This window comes from Mixophyes fleayi, chromosome 8, assembly GCF_038048845.1.
Source record: "Mixophyes fleayi isolate aMixFle1 chromosome 8, aMixFle1.hap1, whole genome shotgun sequence".
Lineage (NCBI taxonomy): Eukaryota > Metazoa > Chordata > Amphibia > Anura > Limnodynastidae > Mixophyes > Mixophyes fleayi.
This window is the reverse complement of record NC_134409.1, coordinates 2,280,447-2,301,825: the sequence shown is the minus strand read 5'-3', so window position 1 is coordinate 2,301,825 and position 21,379 is coordinate 2,280,447. Positions and strand designations below refer to the sequence as shown.

Below are 21,379 nucleotides of genomic sequence, written 5' to 3'. Positions count from 1 at the left end.
TTTCATTCCATATGTTAGAAATCAACACATTTGTGTTTCCCCTGAAGATAAATTCTGATTTATTTTCTGTTAATTTCTGATCAGATTACTTCAGCTATGAGTGTGACATTTTAAATATTTGTCCCTAAAGCTCTAACTGGAACTGCGTAATGGTTTAATCAGATCTTGTCCTGACGTTTACTTATGTTTCTGTTGCTGATGGTTAATGAGCAGACTGTTGGAGTCGGGATATGAGGGGGTTGACGGGGGGTGACGGTGATCTTGGCTCTGTGATGGAGAGAAAGGAAATCCTGAAAGCTGTAGAGTATATAGGTTTATGTAGCTTCTTATACAAAAACGTAGAGCACTGCAGACAATATACATGTACACCACTAAAGAGACTGATACATAACATGCATAGGGTGATATATGAGGGTTTGACACCTCACACAGCCGTATAAAATCACTGGGTCGCAGATTTATTTACCAGTTGTGGGAAACGGATCACAAATCACCCAGGGCCTATGCTCCCTTCTAATACAGAAATGAGATGTTTTTATGGTAATATATTTTCTCTACAGAGCTGTCCAGAAGGAAACTGCAACCTAAAAAAATATATGGCTTTGTTCACATGGCTATCCACCATGCTACCTAACAGCTACCCCCACCTATACTACTCACACTGGTACGCCCTCACACCTACCCTACTCCAACCTATACTGCTCACACTGGTACATCCTCACACCTACCCTGCTCACACTGGTACACCCTCACACCTACCCAACTCACACTGGTACACCCTCACACCTACCCTACTCCAACCTATACTGCTCACACTGGTACACCCTCACACCTACCCTGCTCACACTGGTACACCCTCACACCTACCCAGCTCACACTGGTACACCCTCACACCTACCCAACTCACACTGGTACACCCTCACACCTACCCTACTACCACCTATACTACTCACACTGGTACACCCTTACACCTACCCTACTACCACCTACCCTGCTCACACTGGTACACCATCACACCTACCCTGCTCACACTGGTACACCCTCACACCTACCCAGCTCACACTGGTACATCCTCACACCTACCCAACTCACACTGGTACACCCTCACACCTACCCAACTCACACTGGTACACCCTCACACCTCACTGGTACACCATCACACCTACCCTACTACCACCTATACTACTCACACTGGTACACCCTCACACCTCACTGGTACACCATCACACCTACCCTACTACCACCTATACTACTCACACTGGTACACCCTTACACCTACCCTACTACCACCTACCCTGCTCACACTGGTACACCCTCACACCTACCCTGCTCACACTGGTACACCCTCACACCTACCCAGCTCACACTGGTACATCCTCACACCTACCCAACTCACACTGGTACACCCTCACACCTACCCAACTCACACTGGTACACCCTCACACTGGTACACCCTCACACCTACCCTACTACCACCTATACTACTCACACCTTACACTGGTACACCCTCACACCTACCCTACTCCAACCTATACTGCTCACACTGGTACACCCTCACACCTACCCTGCTCACACTGGTACACTTACACCTACCCAGCTCACACTGATACACTCACACACCTACCCAACTCACACTGGTACATCCTCACACCTACCCAACTCACACTGGTACACCCTCACACCTACCCAACTCCCACCTATACTACTCACACTGGTACACCCTCACACCTACCCAACTCCCACCTATACTACTCACACTGGTACACCCTCACACCTACCCAACTCACACTGGTACACCCTCACACCTACCCAACTCCCACCTATACTACTCACACTGGTACACCCTCACACCTACCCAACTCACACTGGTACACCCTCACACTGGTACACCCTCACACCTACCCAACTCCCACCTATACTACTCACACTGGTACACCCTCACACCTACCCAACTCACACTGGTACACCCTCACACCTACCCAACTCCCACCTATACTACTCACACTGGTACACCCTCACACCTACCCAACTCCCACCTATACTACTCACACTGGTACACCCTCACACCTACCCTACTCCCACCTATACTACTCACACTGGTACACCCTCACACCTACCCTACTCCCACCTATACTACTCACACTGGTACACCCTCACACCTACCCTACTCCCACCTATACTACTCACACTGGTACACCCTCACACCTACCCAACTCCCACCTATACTACTCACACTGGTACACCCTCACACCTACCCTACTCCCACCTATACTACTCACACTGGTACACCCTCACACCTACCCTACTCCCACCTATACTACTCACACTGGTACACCCTCACACCTACCCTACTCCCACCTATACTACTCACACTGGTACACCCTCACACCTACCCAACTCCCACCTATACTACTCACACTGGTACACCCTCACACCTACCCTACTCCCACCTATACTACTCACACTGGTACACCCTCACACCTACCCTACTCCCACCTATACTACTCACACTGGTACACCCTCACACCTACCCTACTCCCACCTATACTACTCACACTGGTACACCCTCACACCTACCCTACTCCCACCTATACTACTCACACTGGTACACCCTCACACCTACCCTACTACCACCTATACTACTCACACCTCACACTGGTACACCCTCACACCTACCCTACTACCACCTATACTACTCACACTGCTACACCCTCACACCTACCCTACTACCACCTATACTACTCACACCTCACACTGCTACACCCTCACACCTACCCTACTACCACCTATACTACTCACACCTCACACTGGTACACCCTCACACCTACCCAACTCACACCGGTACACCCTCACAGCTACCCTACTCCAACCTATACTGTTCACACTAGTACTCCCTCACACCTATACTACCCACACTGAGGGCATCACCACCTTAAATATAAAAGTTAGGATCCAGTGTGAATGTTGGGGCCAAGTATTAGGTGCCCCCATTGAGATTTATAAAAACTAGTCCAGAGAAGTCTGGTTCCATCAGTAATGTTTTACGCACTGTGTCCAGCATATTCCCGGACAATGTAGTGTCCCTGTCTTTATAGCATCTTTCAGGGAGTGGTTTGTGCTGTGTTTTATAAGCGTGCTTTGTAGTTTTTCTCTCTCAGTATTAGTATTAACTTGTCACCTTACTGTAATGCATTAAGCTGGTGTATTATTACTAATTAGCTGTTGATGTTGTATACATTAAGCCGGCCACACAGGTAGACTGCAGCGTCACAGGTTCTGATCATCTTTCGAGTATTAGGGCTAAACACGCTGCAATCTGCAGTTTGTGTGACCAGCATTTGTCTGCTGCAGAGTCCTTGTGTGTGTGTGTGTGTGTGTGTGTGTGTGTAGGAAGAGAGATCAGGGCGTGCGATCTGACTGCTGTGCAAGGCTCCGGAAGAGACAGTGACACACAGCAATTACAAATGAATAAAACCGAAAGACATTTGTAATGACATATACCTTCATAGCCTATTTAGAATAATATTTGTATAGTGTTGTTATAAATATTGCTAATAAGTGAAATGGCCATTGATAAATGGGAATATTGATCTTTATCAGCTGAGTGTATTTTGGGGGTGATTTTGAATGGACCTACATCACATGCTAGTCTATGGCGCAGAACTCTGCTGGGTGTCATATTTCCTTTTTTATTTGCATTTGATCTGAAGCAGCCTGTCCTTTTTTGCATTTACATTTACAGATTAAACAGCAAAAAAAAAAAGTAGACTAAAACGTGCAAAAGAAGTGAAAATAAGACAAAACGCCATATACTGCTATTACCCAAGCTGTAGTACATCTCTGTGTTTCATCTATTCCACAGTCTGTGCATGGATTATAACATTGGTATAACTATGTTGTGACGATTGCCTGTACAATGTTATTTCTTTTTTTTTTTTTTTTTTTTTTTTGAAACCGCAGAGACAAAAGAGGTAACATACTTAACAGTTGTGCCAACAACACTTGGCAGATAATACAAAAATAGAAGACCCAAATTGGCACATATAAAATTTAGCCCTAGCGTTATTTAGGAAACACAATGTTATCATTTCAGTGTCTAACTTTGCTCTCGTCTTCCCACAGGTTTCCATGTAAATGCAGCAGGGGATTCAATGCAGTTATTGTCCCTCATCCGGCCACCAAGACTTCCCTTCCTACAGCTCACCAGATCTCTGGGCTCTTCATCCTCCGACCCATTCTCTGTCCTCAGCGCTGAGCCAGCATTCGACCCAATGCTCAACAGAAAGCTGGGCTGCCAGGGGTTTGGGGCGTCAGTGGCCGCGATGACCTCCTTCCCTCCACAGAGATACCATTATTTCCTAGTGCTGGATTTTGAGGCTACCTGTGACAAACCACAGATCCATCCTCAGGTAGAGTGGTGAGATAAATGGGAATCATTATCCTTCATCTCTCTGTCTTTTATTTCCATACTAGCAAACCGTTGAAGTGCTTCTCATTTCTTCTAAATAAATATTGTGTGTTTATATTGTCTCAAACCCTAAAAGCTAACACTGGGAGCAATTCTGACCCCTATCCTGTCACATTCGGATCTAGAAAGTATCCATCCTTTATATAAAGCTCATCAGACCATGGGATCGGGCGTGTTTGCTGAGGATAGTTTAGACAGTTCTATTGCATTGAAGTTCTTACAGACCTCGCTATAGACTAAATGAAAATTGGAGTAGGATGTTTATTTTTGATTTGTGTCGTGTAGTAAGCACGATGTGCCAATGAGTCCAGAAATCTAAAGAATCACCTTTAGTTATATATGGGGATTCAGATGTACCACCATCAGAATGAACGGTGTGGGGAGGGTAGCCAATTAGTCTGCACCTTCCCAAAAGAAAGAATGGGGTTGTATAGTATGAGATCCATCCGAAATTTCTGATGCCAAAATTTAGGTTTATGACCTTTCTTGTGATTGTCATATTTCAGTCTAAGATATTCTTGATGTGACATGTTGTTATGTGTCTGTCCGCAGTTCTGGCTTTAACGTTAGGAGATATAAGTGAAATGGCATATATAGGAGGAAGCGAGGTAATGGAACCTTAATGGAAATATTATTAAATTGTGTAAAGAGGTCATATCCAACACAGACTGAGAGAAGAAAGGATAAGTAGAATATAAATAATTATACCTGTGAGGGTCTCATTGATAAGGTAAAAGTGAGAGTGGGAACGTACTCTTGTTGAATCTGAAAGTGAAATGCGTGTGAAAGGACAGACTAAAAACAAAGGAGTGCAGGGTACATCTCCCGTCCACAGTCCGTCAGAGGTGAAAGCCCTGCCGCATAGTAGAGTCACTAAGCATCATATATTCACTATATAACTGATAACAGCCAAGATCGGGAATTTGGGAATCATAGCATTGTTACTATGGGAAGGAAACAGTATGGTAGTTAGTGGAGAGTAATTTGGAGGGTGGGGGAAGGGGTAAGAAAGGTAGGGAGGAGGGAAAAGTAGCTGGGAAGGAAAATAGGAGGTAGGGTAAGGAAGGAGTGTGTGTGTGGGGTGGGTGGTGGGATGGAAAGGGGTTTGGGGGATTTATGGGGGAACGTGTGTTGGGGATGAATGTGAAAGAAGTGTATGGTGGGAGGGATAAGAGGAAACGGTGTAGGACAAAGGGAAGAACATGAAGAGAGGAGAAGAGGTAGTAGGGGAAGAAGTAGAGGGCAGAAGAGAATTGGGGAGGATGGTATGCCATATAAGGAGAGGGACAGGGAGAAGGGAAGAAAGAGAGTGAAATAGATAAGGGGGGGAGTGAGATGGTAAACAATGGGAGGGAATTTGGGAAGAGGAGAAGGAAGAAAGGAGAAAGGACGGTAGAGGAGAGGGAATGGTAAAGGGGAAGGGTAGGAATACTTTTTAGAACATGATAAATATGATTATTGAAATATGTATTGATGCTCACTGCACTGGGGTCATGAATTTGATTCCCAACCATGGCTTTATCTGTGTGGAGTTTATATGTTCTCCCTGTGTTTGCATGGGTTTCCTCCGGGTGCTCCGGTTTCCTCCCACACTCCAAAAACATACTAGTAGGTTAATTGGCTGCTATTAAATTGCCCTTAGTTTCTATAGGTGTGTGTGTGTGTGTGTGTGTGTGTCTGTCTGTGTGTCTGTCTGTGTGTCTGTGTGTGTGTCTGTGTGTGTGTCTGTGTGTGTGTTAGGGGATTTAGATTGTAAGCTCCAACGAGGCAGGGACTGATGTGAATGAGCTCTCTGTACAGCGCTGCCGAATTATAAATAAATAGATGATGATGTGTATATCCAACATAGCAGTGTTAAAAACAATATTCAATTCATATTCATGAGCTCTGTGAACAGTTGAATGAAAGTTGTAGAGAAGCTACTGAACAAAGATAAGTGTCCACACTATCACATCCTGTAGGTAGAAACATGAATCCAACGTACAATACACAGTCTTAGACCCCAGACATGTGTGCATCAGTGCTTAATATAGTACCTGACATTTCACCAAATATATAGAGCAACTCGGCTTATTGGGGATACCCCTTGGGTGAGATAATCATCTTCATTTCTACTGGGAACTTGTAATAATATCTTCCAGCCCAGAATGAAATAGGCAGCAAACATAATAATTAGAATACTGACTTGAGTGCTTCTTGTTGGCATTGTGCAACTCATGGTGAAGGCCCTGACATGTACAAGATAAGGGTCTTGATTTTGCTTGGAGTAGACATCTCTGCAGTCAGATAAGAGGTTGCAGCAAAACCTGTATCCCTGTGAGTCGGTTACCTTGTGTAAAGTGGTTTTTCAGGATGTAGCATAGGTAGCCCCAAGACGTGTAAGAACACGCTGGGGCTACCTATACGCTATCTGCCATTTCTGTCTAGGACCAGTAGGAACGGGAATCTCCACAGTTGTTAAAGCTTTTAAGATCTTGGGATGTGTTGTGGAGTCGAGCAAGTGTTGTGAAGGCCAAATTCAGGAAGAAGAGAATTTTCACATAGTTATGGACAATAGAGCTATTTGGTCCAAGAGTCAACAAAGGACCACGTTGGTGCGGAAATGGTGTAGACTTAGAATAACGTCCCTATGTTTTGTGTTTTTTTTTGGGCATAAAGCTCTGAGCCCTGCCTCTACTTGTTAGGGTCTACTCTGGGAGAATCTACTTAAATTCCTCTAGTAAGTAGAGTCTTGGCCAACAATATTGTCTGAAGTGTCAATTGTCCAGGAATCTGCTTTACTGAAATAGCCGTTGTGGGATTTTATTCTATTTTCTCCATCAGATTCTCTCCCATATGTTTGGTGCTTGTTACTGTGACAAAGTCAGTCTGCATCTGTAATTCCGTGCATTACACATCTGTAAATATCCCCTCACCAGCCCTGAGAATAACGCATCAGTTTTCATCTGTCAATGTGGAAATCAGCAATTAAAACTCAACGAGGCAAATGCCAGAGATGACCTGCAGCACAAGGCAGTTGACAAACAAGGCCGGACAAATCGACGGATAATTTATAAGCTTTGCCCTAAAATCTAATTATTTGGCAATTTGAATTTCTCAGCCAGCCTGAGCTTTGCAATAAATTTAACCCTTCATAAATTATTTAGGGGACTGCCCATGGTGTAAATCAAAAAAAGATAAGAGGGGAATGAGTTTTGGTTTAGTACGTCAGATTTTAACTGCAGAGATCTGTCGGCCCTCCTGTGTAAGGAAGTGTAGAGTTGTTATAGAGGGTGGCTTCTTTACCTCCTATATCTCTTCACCCTGTACAATGCTGGGGTGTGTCCTGGTTATAGACATGAGGGTGACTTCTATACCTCCTAGATCTCCTCTCTCTGTACAATGCTGGGGTGTGTCCTGGTTATAGACATGAGGGTGACTTCTATACCTCCTAGATCTCCTCTCTCTGTACAATGCTGGGGTGTGTCCTGGTTATAGACATGAGGGTGACTTCTATACCTCCTAGATCTCCTCACCCTGTACAATGCTGGGGTGTGTCCTGGTTATAGATATGAGGGTGACTTCTATACCTCCTAGATCTCCTCTCTCTGTACAATGCTGGGGTGTGTCCTGGTTATAGACATGAGGGTGACTTCTATACCTCCTAGATCTCCTCTCTCTGTACAATGCTGGGGTGTGTCCTGGTTATAGACATGAGGGTGACTTCTATACCTCCTAGATCTCCTCACCCTGTACAATGCTGGGGTGTGTCCTGGTTATAGATATGAGGGTGACTTCTATACCTCCTAGATCTCCTCTCTCTGTACAATGCTGGGGTGTGTCCCGGTTATAGATATGAGGGTGACTTCTATACCTCCTAGATCTCCTCTCTCTGTACAATGCTGGGGTGTGTCCCGGTTATAGACATGAGGTTGTGAATTTCTTTTTCTGACTCTTGATCTCAGCTGGGCTCCACCTTGCAGATAAACTGGCCCCTGTTATGTATGTTATGCAGCTGGGGCTGGGGCCGTGTAATATGATGATTATTACTTACATTGACTTCTCTGAATGCTGGTCACACATGTTCATATTTGGTTGTCTGCCAGTGACCTTCTTGTGATAGGAAGTACAAACCGCTTTGCTTAGTTCTGCTCTTCGGTATCCGCATCTGTACAATTTGGTTTTCCATCTGTGCCCTGATTGCTCAATTATCCCGACTATGAGTGGCCAATATCAGAGTTATCTGTTTTATAGAGCGTAGCAGCATTGTTTCATGAAAGTAATATACTGCGTCCTGAAGAAATGTTATTGAAGAGCGTGTACAATGTTGCAGACATTATTTGTCATGAGGGAGCTGCGGCTTCTGCCAAATAAAACTGCTCATGCAGGTACACAGTGTAGAGGTGACTGAGGCTGTGTAGAGGAGGATGGCCGTCAGAGTAATATCACTATTCAGTATACTAAATGCTGAGCCCCCCCCCCCCCCTCCTGGGAGAACCGGGGATCATTTCTATTTATGCCGAATATTTTTTGTAAACAAGCCTTCAATGCCAGCATGCTCTATGTTCTATCTACACCACTTGGTATCATAATACTATTAATTTTCCAAATGTCTTGTTATAATTTGTTCTCCATTACAAGATACTAAATATTCGCCCGTTCCCAGATTTAGAAGGAGAGAGGCAATTTTAAAAGCTTATTGAAAATGAAACCCGCTTAAATAATGTTGAAAAGCCTGTAGTGTGTACTCAGCCTTACAGGCTCCTGTATTTTCCCACCACTGTTTATTTAATATATATGTTATAATTCTATCTGTGGAGATACTCCTGCTGGTTGCTGCCTGTGAGATACTCTGCTACAACTGGATAAAGACTAAGAAGAATTTTATCTATGATTAATGCAGAGAAATGGGGTTATCGTTATATATCACTGATAATGAGTCCTTAAGGATTACATGGTATAAAGTGATAATAAACCCCATGTAATATAGAGCATATTTCTCTCCTGTTAGAGAACACACTGAGGATTAGCTCAGTAACTTGGTGCTTTCATGGTTTGTCTAATAGCTGACACATAAACCTGTCTCTCTATAAAGACCATTGTCTGGTAAAACACTGACATCCTATGTGAATTATCTCATTCCTGTCGGGTGGGAGGTTTCCTTTGTCTATTTAGATGTGATATTTAGTTTTTACCCAGGAACGTCAACCTGTAATTTCATAACAGTGCGGCTTCAGAAAATTGAATTGGATAAAGAGACAAGAGATGAATTGAACCTTCAAAAGGTCCTAACACTTGTCTTTATTAGCTGGACTAACAGCAGACCCTCATCTCTCTCCCAGGATGGCTTCCTTCCTAATGAAAGTTTAAATGAAAAGTCCCACCGTGTCACAGGTTAAGTGGCATTGTGCTTCTGCATGAAAGTGCTCTGAAGGCTACTGTATCTCTGGTGTGTCAGAGAGAGCTCCGTGCGAGGAACGCGTCCATCAGCCCAGAGTCCGCTGAGAAGACATATTTCATGTATTTATTTTTCATCTTGCTCATTTTTTTTTTACTATGAGATAATTCCCGGCAGACTGTTTGGTGGCTGGTGCACCACAGCGTTATCTTGTAGAGAATTAGTACAATTGCTAGCGAGCTATTTCTGCTGCTCAGCCGCCTGGTCCTTGTAGGTGAAACTAGCGGAGTAAGGTTGGGTTTAGGAAGCGGGATGGTGGTGGAGGCCAGTCCCACCTCTCGCTAGTCAGTCCCACCTACCTCTCACTAGTCAGTCTCACCTACCTCTCACTAGTCAGTCTCACCTACCTCTCACTAGTCAGTCCCACCTACCTCTCACTAGTCAGTCTCACCTACCTCTCACTAGTCAGTCTCACCTACCTCTCACTAGTCAGTCCCACCTACCTCTCACTAGTCAGTCCCACCTACCTCTCACTAGTCAGTCTCACCTACCTCTCACTAGTCAGTCTCACCTACCTCTCACTAGTCAGTCCCACCCCTGACTAGTCAGTCTCACCTACCTCTCACTAGTCAGTCTCACCTACCTCTCACTAGTCAGTCTCACCTACCTCTCACTAGTCAGTTCCACCCCTGGCTAGTCAGTCTCACCTACCTCTCACTAGTCAGTCCCACCTACCTCTCACTAGTCAGTCTCACCTACCTCTCACTAGTCAGTCCCACCCCTGACTAGTCAGTCTCACCTACCTCTCACTAGTCAGTCTCACCTACCTCTCACTAGTCAGTCTCACCTACCTCTCACTAGTCAGTCTCACCCCTGGCTAGTCAGTCCTTACCATTGAATCAAATGGTTTCATTAATCATTTTTGGTGTGAACTCTTTACTGCCCCTTACCTGTTGCTTTTAGTTATTACAGGGGAACGGTCAGTTACTTGTAGTCACTGGCAAACAAACTGGAGAGAAATCCAGGTGATCTTTTCCTTCTAAATGAGGGTACTCCCATTGGAGTGTGCTGTTTATGAAACACTCCACTAAAATCAGCTTCTGTCGCTATACAGGACCAGCTGTAATATGCCTGTCGTATCCGTAATCATTTGTATAAAACATGTCATTCATTCTGGGACAGAGTGTATGATAGGTATTCTAAGTGAATGCGTCCCTCCGCGTGTGATTGTGCTCATCATATACTCAATGACGCACCTACCTACTGTACTGTGAAAAATAGCTACTAAAATTCCTATTGGGCAGCATGGTGGCCCAGTGGTTAGCACTTCTGCCTCACAGCGCTGGGGTCATGCATTCGATTCCGGACCATGGCTTTGTGGCGTTTGTATGTTCCCTCCTTTTTTGAGTGGGTTTCCTCCCAAACTCCAAAAACATACTAGTAGGTTAATTGACTACTGACATAATGAACCCTAGTCTGTGTGTATGTTAGGGAATTTGGACTGTAAGGGGGAATTCAATTCCCCCCGAAGTACTGCTGCGTTAAAACTATTACCGTTATTACGGTAAGTGTAACCCGGCTTTCTGCTCGCAGCTCAGGTAATAGTGCGCAGGTGCGTTACTTTTTCGAGTAAGACGGCCAGTTGAATTCCCCCCTAAGTTACAGTGGGGCAGAGACTGATGTGAATGACAAATATTCTCTGGGCAGCGCTGCGGAATTGGTGGAGTTACATAATTAAATGATGCTGATGATTAGGGAAAAAAGTAAAAATAATATAAAACCACCACTTGTTTGGTAGCCCAGGACAGAGCTGCCGTAGCCATGTGTCTAGTGTGCCTGTAAATACAGCTCTGAGAGGCGTTTAACGGTAACGCTAGGACTTCCTTCTATACTGTACTGTGCGCCTCATCTCTTCATTGAGACCTAGAAAACACATAACTCACATCCACTCTTTACACAGGGATAATTGGAGCAGAGAAATACCATCAATCTCTCAGACAATAAATCAAACAAAATCATATTAGTCCATTAAAAGACAGTTCCATAACATTTAAACCCAAACTCGACTGTTGATTTTCATTAGTCTCTACCATTCCGCAACCTTTCCACTGCGATTTTACAAAACTAAATAAAAGCTGCTGCTGGTGACCCCTCTTGTGCGGGAGATGAGAGTGCAGCGCAGGCGGTGAGATGACGCTCTGACAGCTGATGTTTACAGATAAATTACCTTCCCATTAACCTGGAATTAAACATACATAGAAACACACAGCAGGAAGCATACGTCTCCATTTACCATTGCCTGGAACAAGACGCACCATATATTTCAGATAAAACTGTTCCACCCCTCTCGCTGATAATGTGAGATCTGTATTTACTAATGGGGTCTTAGCACAGTGCAGTAAATCGCAGCTGACAGGTCTGGCTGGAGCACCTCGCTGTGAAGACGAATAGGATGCATTATACATTGATATGGGGTCTGCTTAGCTATCCCTGCTCCCTCCTTGCACAGTTTGAGGATTCCACAAGGAAAATTGAGCTCTTTTTATATATAGCATATCTTTTATGCTAATTGTATAGTACCAAATGAATGTAGTTTATTACATGCAGAGACCATGAATTTGCATCTGCATCTATGGCCTCTGTCATATTGTTACCTCATCGGAGGAGAAATTCTGCATAGACAACACCCCATTTAAAGTACCAGCACCTATACAGCGAGGAGAGAGCAATTTTCTGGTATTCAGCCTATCAATTCACTTGGAACTAGTGACATCACTGATTCATTAGGCGCTAGTGTCTGCGTTATACTCGTCAAGAGGAGAGAACTGACAGTGCGTTTTTTTTTTTTTAAATAGAAATCGGCTTTTGCAGCAGGTAGTTATAGCATTTTGGTTTGTCTGATTTTATTGACTCTAACATCTCACAGGAGAAACAGAGTCAAATTCACAAACACGAGTTGAATAAAAAAAAGCCGAAAAACAAACTGTTTTAGGTGCATTTTATTTAGGATTGAATGCAAAATGAAATTGAAGGATTGTCTAAAACATTGTGCACTTACACTCCTATCCAAGTCTGACCGTACACGTTCACATCCAAACTTAAGATCTTGTCGTTTTTAATTGAACTGTAAGAAAGTTAAAAAATATGTGGGTGACATTACAGGAAACACGGTGGTGAGAGATAGATGGAAGAATAGCACGGTCGGGAATATAGCAAAGTTTCCACTTGAAGTGGTTGAATTGAAGCTTTTAGAACTTTGTGTGCTTTAAATCTGCACAAAAATATAGTCATCATCTACATAGTAACATAGTTGATGAGGTTGAAAAAAAGGCACCAGTCCATGAAGTTCAACCTATTTTGGATCTCCTGCAATCCTGCACTTATATTTGAAATTGACCCAATTCTTTAATACCTCTGCTTTTTCCTTAGTATCATTTATCAATTCACCCATCTCACTTCTTAGGAGTCCTATATTTTCTTTTTTAAACCTTTTGCGATTTATATACTTTAAAATCTTTTTGGGGTTTGTCTTACTTTCTTTTGCAACTTGTTTTTCATTTTCTAATTTAGCCAATCTAATTTCCTTTTTGCATGTTTTATTACATTCCTTGTACCTATGGAAGGACTTCTCAGACCCTTCAGACTTACCGTAAACAATTTAAGTGCACGCTTCTTCCTTTACATTTCTTCCCTTACTTTTTTATTTAGCCACATTGGTTTAGACTTAATTCTTTTACATTTATTTCCCATAGGAATGTACTTATACGTGTATGTTTACAACAACATTTTAAAGACAGCCCACTTTTCTTCCGTATTTTTTCCTTCAAAACTCTGTCCCAGTCTATGCACTTTATAGACTCCTTTAGCATATTAAAATTTGCCTTTCTAAAGTTTAAAGTCCTAGTTGATCCCTTATACAGTTTCTTCTGGAAAATAATTTCAAATGAGACCATTTTATGATCACTGTTTCCCAAGTGTTTCCTTACTTGAATTTTTGATATTATGTGTAAATTATTTGTTAATATTAGGTCCAGTATAGTCCGGTTCCTAGTTGGTTCCTCTACTAATTGGGACATGTAATGGTCTTCTAGCGTGCTCAGAAACCTATTTCCCCTAGCTGTACCGCAAGTCTCAGTACTCCAATCAATGTCCGGATAATTAAAATCCCCCATAATTAACCCTTGACCTAGTTGTGTAGCCTTTTCAATTTGCTGTAGAAGTTGGGCTTCCTCAATCGTACTAATATCTGGCGGTTTATAGCATATCCCTATCAGCAACTTCTCTGAACTTTTTCCTCCGCTGAATATTTCCCCCCACAATGCCTCTATATTATCACCAATATTCTTATAAATAACTTCCTGAATACCTGGTTTTAACTCTGGCTTAATATAAAGACATACTCCTCCTCCCCTTGTATTTACCCTATCCCTCCTGAAGAGAGAATAGCCTTCCAAGTTGACTGCCCAGTCATGTGTATCATCCCACCAGGTCTCCGTAATACCTATAATATCATACTGCTCATTCATTGCTACTAGTTCTAACTCCCCCATTTTACCTGTCAGGCTTCTTGCATTTGCAAGCATACACTAAGTCTATTGCCTCCCATAGGTATTTCTTTTTGCTTTAAAAAGGGCTTTTCCTTATCGGCTATGCTTCTCTTTCCCCCCTCTCCACCCCCTTAACTCTTGTTAGATTCCACCTTACTACTGTCAGTGTCTATCCCATAAATACTTTCTTGCCCCTCCCCCCTAAGCCTAGTTTAAAATCTCCTTCAACCTTCTAACCATCCTCTCCCCTAGCACTGCAGCCCCCTCCTCATTCAGGTGCAATCCATCTCTGACCGAGAAATCAGCCCAAAACCCTCCTTCCTACACCAATCTTTTAGCCACGTATTAACCTCCCTAATCTCCCGCTGCCTCCCTGGACTAGTGCATGGCACAGGTAGTATTTCCGAAAATACGACCTTGGATGTCCTTGCCTTAAGTTTGCGACCTATGTCCCTGAAATCATTCATTAGGACACCCCTTCTTCCTCTAACTCGGTCATCTTGGAACAATTGCTCCAATTGGCAGCTATAAAATTGACCCAAGATATGCATTGAGTGAACTCAAGCCTGTTACCACTCATCTTATTATGACTAACCTAACTTCTTATAGCCTACAATGAACTTGAGAGTACTAACCTTTGTTAGCCATGTACCAGATTAAACCCCTTCCTGGATTCAAATCCTTACTGGATCTAACTCCACACTTTAAACAAACAGCAGTGGAAATCACAAGCTCAATTAAATCGCTTACCATCGCCTGTTAAATAGAGCTTGCATTAACCAGCTGTATCAACTAATGCAATTAAACTACACCCACTACCTCTAACAGCAAAAAAAGAAAAGGGGACACTTAATAAACACACAGAAAAATAAATTCCCTTCAATTAACACTCAGAATAATTTCCCAATGTATATCACTCTCTCAACACAGCACAGCAATCCTTACTGGATCTAACTCCACACTTTAAACAAACAGCACTTGAAATCCAACAGCAGTGGAAATCACAAGCTACAAGCTCAATGAAGTCGTTTACCACCACCTTTTAAATTTGTTTATTTATATAGCGCCACTAATTCTACAAAGCTGTATATACAGAGAATATTTGTCATTCACATCACTCCCTGCCCCAAAAGAGCTTACAGTCTAAATTCCCTAATACACACACACACACACACACACACACTAGGGTCAATTTTGATAGCAGCCAATTAACCTACCAGTATGTTTTTGGAGTGTGGGAGGAAACCAGAGCACCCGGAGGAAACCCACGCAAACACGGGGAGACCATACAAACTCCACACAAATAAGGCCATGGTCGGGAATCGAACTCACGACCCCAGCGCTTGATAAATGTTATCTTTTAAGTGTTCGTTCAAATTTGAATTTCTTTCTTTTTTCATGTGGAGTCATTTAAGTTTAAGCATATTCTTCAATTACTTTTAGAAGATGTGTTATTTGTAAAATTAAAATTCTCCAACAAAGTCTCAATTTTTACTGTTTGTTGTTGAGGCTGCAGTTATATCTTTTATTGTTTCTTCAATTCCTGAGGCTGGTGCCAGATCTGTGTTTTGAAAGCAGCGTATTTCTGAAGCGTACAAACGTTCAGTGTGTTTCTGAGGTTTTTTTTTTATTCCTTTAGTGAAAAACACTGCTGAAATACTTAGTATTTTGGCAGCTTGTGTGTGACCGGATAGAGCGTCACACATTTGTTTCAGTGGCGCCTGGACTATCCGCTATATGTAGCGGTTACAAGTTTAGTGTCATACTGGGATTTTACAGCAGCTGTTATATCTGTAAAAATCACAGGTACAGATCTGTTCCCATACATCGAGCCTTGACCAATGTCTCCAAAACTTAGGAGCCAGCAATGTAAGAAAGACCTTTTTGCACGCAGAGCTTTACATGCAACATTGCTAAGTGTGGGTTTGTCCAAGATGTACCAACTGTACCCAGTGTGAACAGGCAACACCACATTTTTCCCAGTGTGTTGCAGTTGTGCCCAACACAATCACCCAGCATATGCCTGCAGTAAACCTGAAAATACCCTCCTGACCAACCGATAGCACCCAGCACCTCTGCTCACCTCTGGTGCCCAGCTCGTGTGTTGATATTTCTCTACACAAACTTGGTATATTGTAGGTCTACATACAGTACTCTAGAATCCTGTAATACTGTTAATCCACCTTGTTGCTTCCTGGAGAAAAATCAAAATGTACTATTTCCACTGTAGAATTGATATACACACAAATGGTAGCAACTTCAAAACTACAGTTGGGCACACACTACATGTTTTTCACCCAATTATCGGGTCAATCGCACAATAAATGACTGTTAGGTCCGACATCACTTTAGTGTGTACGCTCCCACAATCATGTTTTATCCTACCAAAGCTTATCATATTGTTTGTTTTGATTTTATAAACTGACCAATAATCAAAATCTACGATGGAACGATGTCGGGTAAATGTGACAGTGTGTACAGCCCAGTAGATGTGGTCTACTTAGATTTTGCAAAGGCCTTTGATACAGTGCCACACAAGAGGTTGGTTCACAAAATAAGGGAACTGGGTCTAGGAAACAACATTTGTACTTGGATCGAAAACTGGTTAGAGAATAGGGAACAGAGAGTTGTGATAAATGGAACACCTCAAGGTTCCGTGCTGGGGCCACTCCTTTTTAATATATTTATTAATGACCTTGGTGACAGTTTAGGGAGGAAAGATTCCATTTTTACAGTTGACGCCAAACTCTGTAAGATAATAAAATCAGAGCAAGATGTAGTTTCTGTACAGAGGGACTTAAATAAACTGGAAGATTGGGCATCCAAATGGAATATGAGGTTTAACATAGATAAATGTAAGGTTATGCACTTATGGATCAAAAACAAGCACACAATCTATAAATTAAATGGTATAAATATTGTGGAATTTATAATAACAAAGCATTTGGGAGTGTTCGTAGACAGTAGACTTAGCAATAGTGCTCAATGTCAAGTAGCAGCTGCAAGGGCAAATAAAGTATTGGCATGCATAGAAAGAGGCATAGAGGAAAAGGACAGTGTAATTTTACCACTATAAAAATCATTGGTAAGACCTCATCTTGAATACGGCGTACAGTTCTGGGCTCCACTCTAAAAATAAATTTTGGAACTAGAAAGGGTCCAGAGAAGGGTGACCAAATTGATAAATGTTTACTTTAGAAAATAGGCGTCTAAGAGCGGATATGATATCCCAAAGAGAGACCAGGCAACAATCAAAATGACTCTTGCCTTGAATACGCCGTTTGACAGATATGCTGCAGTTCTTGATAATTGTAAGGGCCATAGTCCTCCTGCTGCAAGCTCGTTAAATGAGTGGCAACCTCCGTTCAGGTCATAGGACTGCAGCGTAGGACTGTTGAAGTCATTGAGGACTCTGGAAGAGTCAGCGCATGCTGCTGGTAATGTGTGAGCATGTTATTGTATGTCCCCCTCAGATTACAATGTGTGGGCAACATGGTGGCTCAGTGGTTAGCACTTCTTCTTCACAGCACTGGGGTCATGAGTTCAATTCCTGACCATGGCCTTATCTGTGAGGAGTTTGTATGTTTTCCCCCGTGTTTGCGTGGGTTTCCTCCGGGTGCTCCGGTTTCCTCCCACACTCCAAAAACATACTGGTAGGTTATTTGGCAGCTATAAAATTGACCCTAGTCTGTGTGTGTATATTAGGGAATTTAGACTGTAAGCACCAATGGGGCAGGGACGGATGTGAGTGAGTTCTCTGTACAGTGCTGCGGAATTAGTGGCGCTATATAAATAAATAGATGATGATGTTGCGTGTAGATATGTGCCTGATGTGATTTCTGTATGCTAGCTGCAACAATTCTGTCTTCAGTGTATTTAGCCCCCTCCATACAGACAGATGTAATTGATGGCGCTGAAGGGTTAAACCTTCCCTTAATTGCATTTCTGGTTTTAAAAAATGTATGAATGTGCTCATAAAAGTGTCAGCAAGTAAAAATGTTGGCTTTTGGCTGCTTTGATTAAATTTTGCTAACTGTTTTTGAATATTAAAGAGCCGTAGTTATCAGCTGTTTCTCTAGTGCGGCAGCCCGTGACATCAGTCAGCAGCTCCATTTACATAACCCGGACCCTGCTCTCTGTATAAGAAGCAGATCCTCTTTATTAGGGAAAACTGACCAATTAATCTTCTGAAGGCACAAAACAAATTGTCATCCTTTCTTTAGAACGTGCAATCGCTAGAAACACAGGGACATAAAAAAAAAATGGGATTAACAACCAAAAGTAATGATTATGCTTTTATCTCCTTTGGCTTCGTGCTGTTTGTTTTATGTCCCTGCTATTTGTTACACGTCTATTGTTATCTTTGTGAGCGATCGGCTTTTTATTTATTAGGGGTATCTGTTTGCTAACTGGCTGCAAAATAAAACGAGTCGTACAATATTAAATGAGGTCTCATTTATATATGTAGATAAGTTTTATTTACACCCAGTAGCTCACATAGCTCTCCATGGGGACAGTGCACAGACATTTGAAATAATAGGTTTATGCAGATATTAATGACATACTTCTGTGTCTCCAGGAACCACCGGCCTAGATGGATTCTGGCACTGAACTTATGCTCATTAATTCCCTTTTTATCTAATCATGTAAAGTTTTCTGGTGTAATTTATAGGCTATGCTACAGTTTCCTAAGTCGTTCTGGTCATCTCGGGGATTGCTCTACCCCTGTGTCCATGTGGTCAGCTATAGTCTTGTGGCTTTTTACAGGATCATCTTGGGATATAAACCATAGATCAAAGTGATTCATGGGAGACCAGATTGTTCCTTGGATCCATAATGACCATTGTATGAATGACTGTCCTGCATTATGTATGTAGAAATGGAGATGTTGGTCAATGAGCGGGAATGGCTAATTTACCTCCATGTACCATAGTGTGAATGTATATCCAGCAACTTGTGTGTTACATCTGCTTGTGACAACTTATACATAGTAGGTTAATTGGCTGCTTTCAAAATTTGACCTTAGTCTGTCTCTGTGTGTTGGGGAATTTAGACTAAGCGCCATTGGGGCAGGGACTGATGTGAGTGAGTTCTCTGTACAGTGTTGAGGAATTAGTGGCGCTATATAAATAATTGATGATGATTTTAACATAGGAATGGATGCAAAAAGCCACAATCTCTAAAGATTCACATCTTAGTAAATGAAGATCTCTGGGATTTAATACAGGGTCCATTAGGCATGGGCATAATGTCGAACAGGTATATAAATGTTAGGGGAAAGCACTGCCCCCCATTTAATGCAGCAAGCGTGTCAGTCCAATTCTGGACTTGATAAGTAAACCTGCACATTTCATGTTACAATGTCAGTAAGTTTTGTTTTTTTTTTGTCCCTTTCTAGTTAGTTAATAGATGATGACTGATGTGAATGAGTTCTCTGTACAGCGCTGCGGAATTAGTGGCGCTATATAAAATAAATGATGATGATGATGATGATTATGTATGGCCAATATTGGATGGCATTGTGATATTATTAAAGGGGAATTTTACACATGGATATGATTGGTCTGTGCATGACTTATTGTGTTTAGTCAAGTAAAGACCTATTCAGGTCAAGAATTTATCGTTAAAAATCGTGTCCTTTCTAAATCTGTTAATCTGTTTGTACGTGTGTCTGATATCGGGATATTCACCAATGCCCCTGGGAACTGCACACTCACAAACAATCAATATCAATAATCATCTTCCGATAGTGACAGTTACTTGTGTGCACACTTATCATTCTTTAGAGATGATGGAATCTCCATGTATATAATACAACACTTGTAGCCTGTCTGCTGCGTGTGCTCCTAAACTGTACAGAGGACCATGCAAATATATGCAAAGCGCAAAGACCAGAACTGAGGGCATTTGTCACATTTGGTTTTATTACTCAGGTAGCTATGTGTAAGCAGTGCCTCCGTCTGAGACAATGACGGTGTCTCATCAATGAGATAATGAGGACACTGGTTTCAGTACCTTACATAGTAACATAGAATTTCAAATGAGAAAAGAACCTGCATATCCATCTAGTCTTCTCTTTTATATGTTAGATCTGCAGGAAGCATTAACAGCAGCAATATGTCTGTCCCATGTATTCTTCAATTCTTTTACTGCATGAGTCCCGACCACAACTGCTGGAGACTAATCCCTGGGTCTATCACTGTCTCTGTAACAAACTTGTTCCTTATGTCCCCTCTCAGTCTTCCTCCCTCTAATAACTGTGGGTTCTATAGATCTTATTATTTATGTACAACAATATAAAGACCATACATGTAAACAGTGTTTTTATCTGGAGTCAATCACAAGGTGATTAGGACACAATAAGCTGCCCAAAAACTGATATAACAAATATTGCACATCTTTAACAGTCTGTTTTAGAACATATTTCATATAGAGATTAAATTCAAACCTTCTCAGTATAGGAGTAAGACTAAGTCACCAGATGAATAGATGGAAGAACACTCTCCGAACTCTGCTGAATCATCCAGAATTATAAGCTGTGTAGAGAGCCCTATAGACTGAGGGAACAGACCGCAGCGTACATGTCACATCAGTACTTTATATGCACAATGGAATGTACTTATCCTTCTTGACGGCCGATGTGAGTTTCCGGAGAGATAGAGGAAAATAGTCCCAAATATCGGTTAATAATCAATGGTGACGCTAATCACAACCCTGTGTGCCGAACCCTGGGGTTTGAATAGGACTCCAAATTTAGATTAGTAGCGTCCTAGTAAACTGCAAGTAAACCTGTGCTGACGCGTTTCTCCATCATATAAGATGTTTTCATCACAAGAAATTATTATTATTTATGTAACTGCTGCCATCCTGACCTATATTAATACTTATCTATCATATCCCTTCTGTACCTTTTCTCCTCCAAGCTGTCCTGATACGTTTTGTAATGCCGACTAAGAACAAATCTCAGTAACCCTTTATTTTTGTTTT

The 21,379-nt window shown here is 42.2% G+C and overlaps 1 protein-coding gene across 2 annotated transcripts in view; it reads left to right on the top strand.

The window, feature by feature from the left end:
* Positions 1–21,379, top strand: part of ERI3 (ERI1 exoribonuclease family member 3) — a 182,076-nt gene that overhangs the window by 11,697 nt on the left and 149,000 nt on the right. For both annotated transcript variants that reach the window (XM_075181604.1, XM_075181603.1), the window contains exon 2: positions 4,123–4,409. In XM_075181604.1, the coding sequence (XP_075037705.1) occupies positions 4,123–4,409 (287 nt within the window). The remainder of the gene's footprint in view (positions 1–4,122; positions 4,410–21,379) is intronic.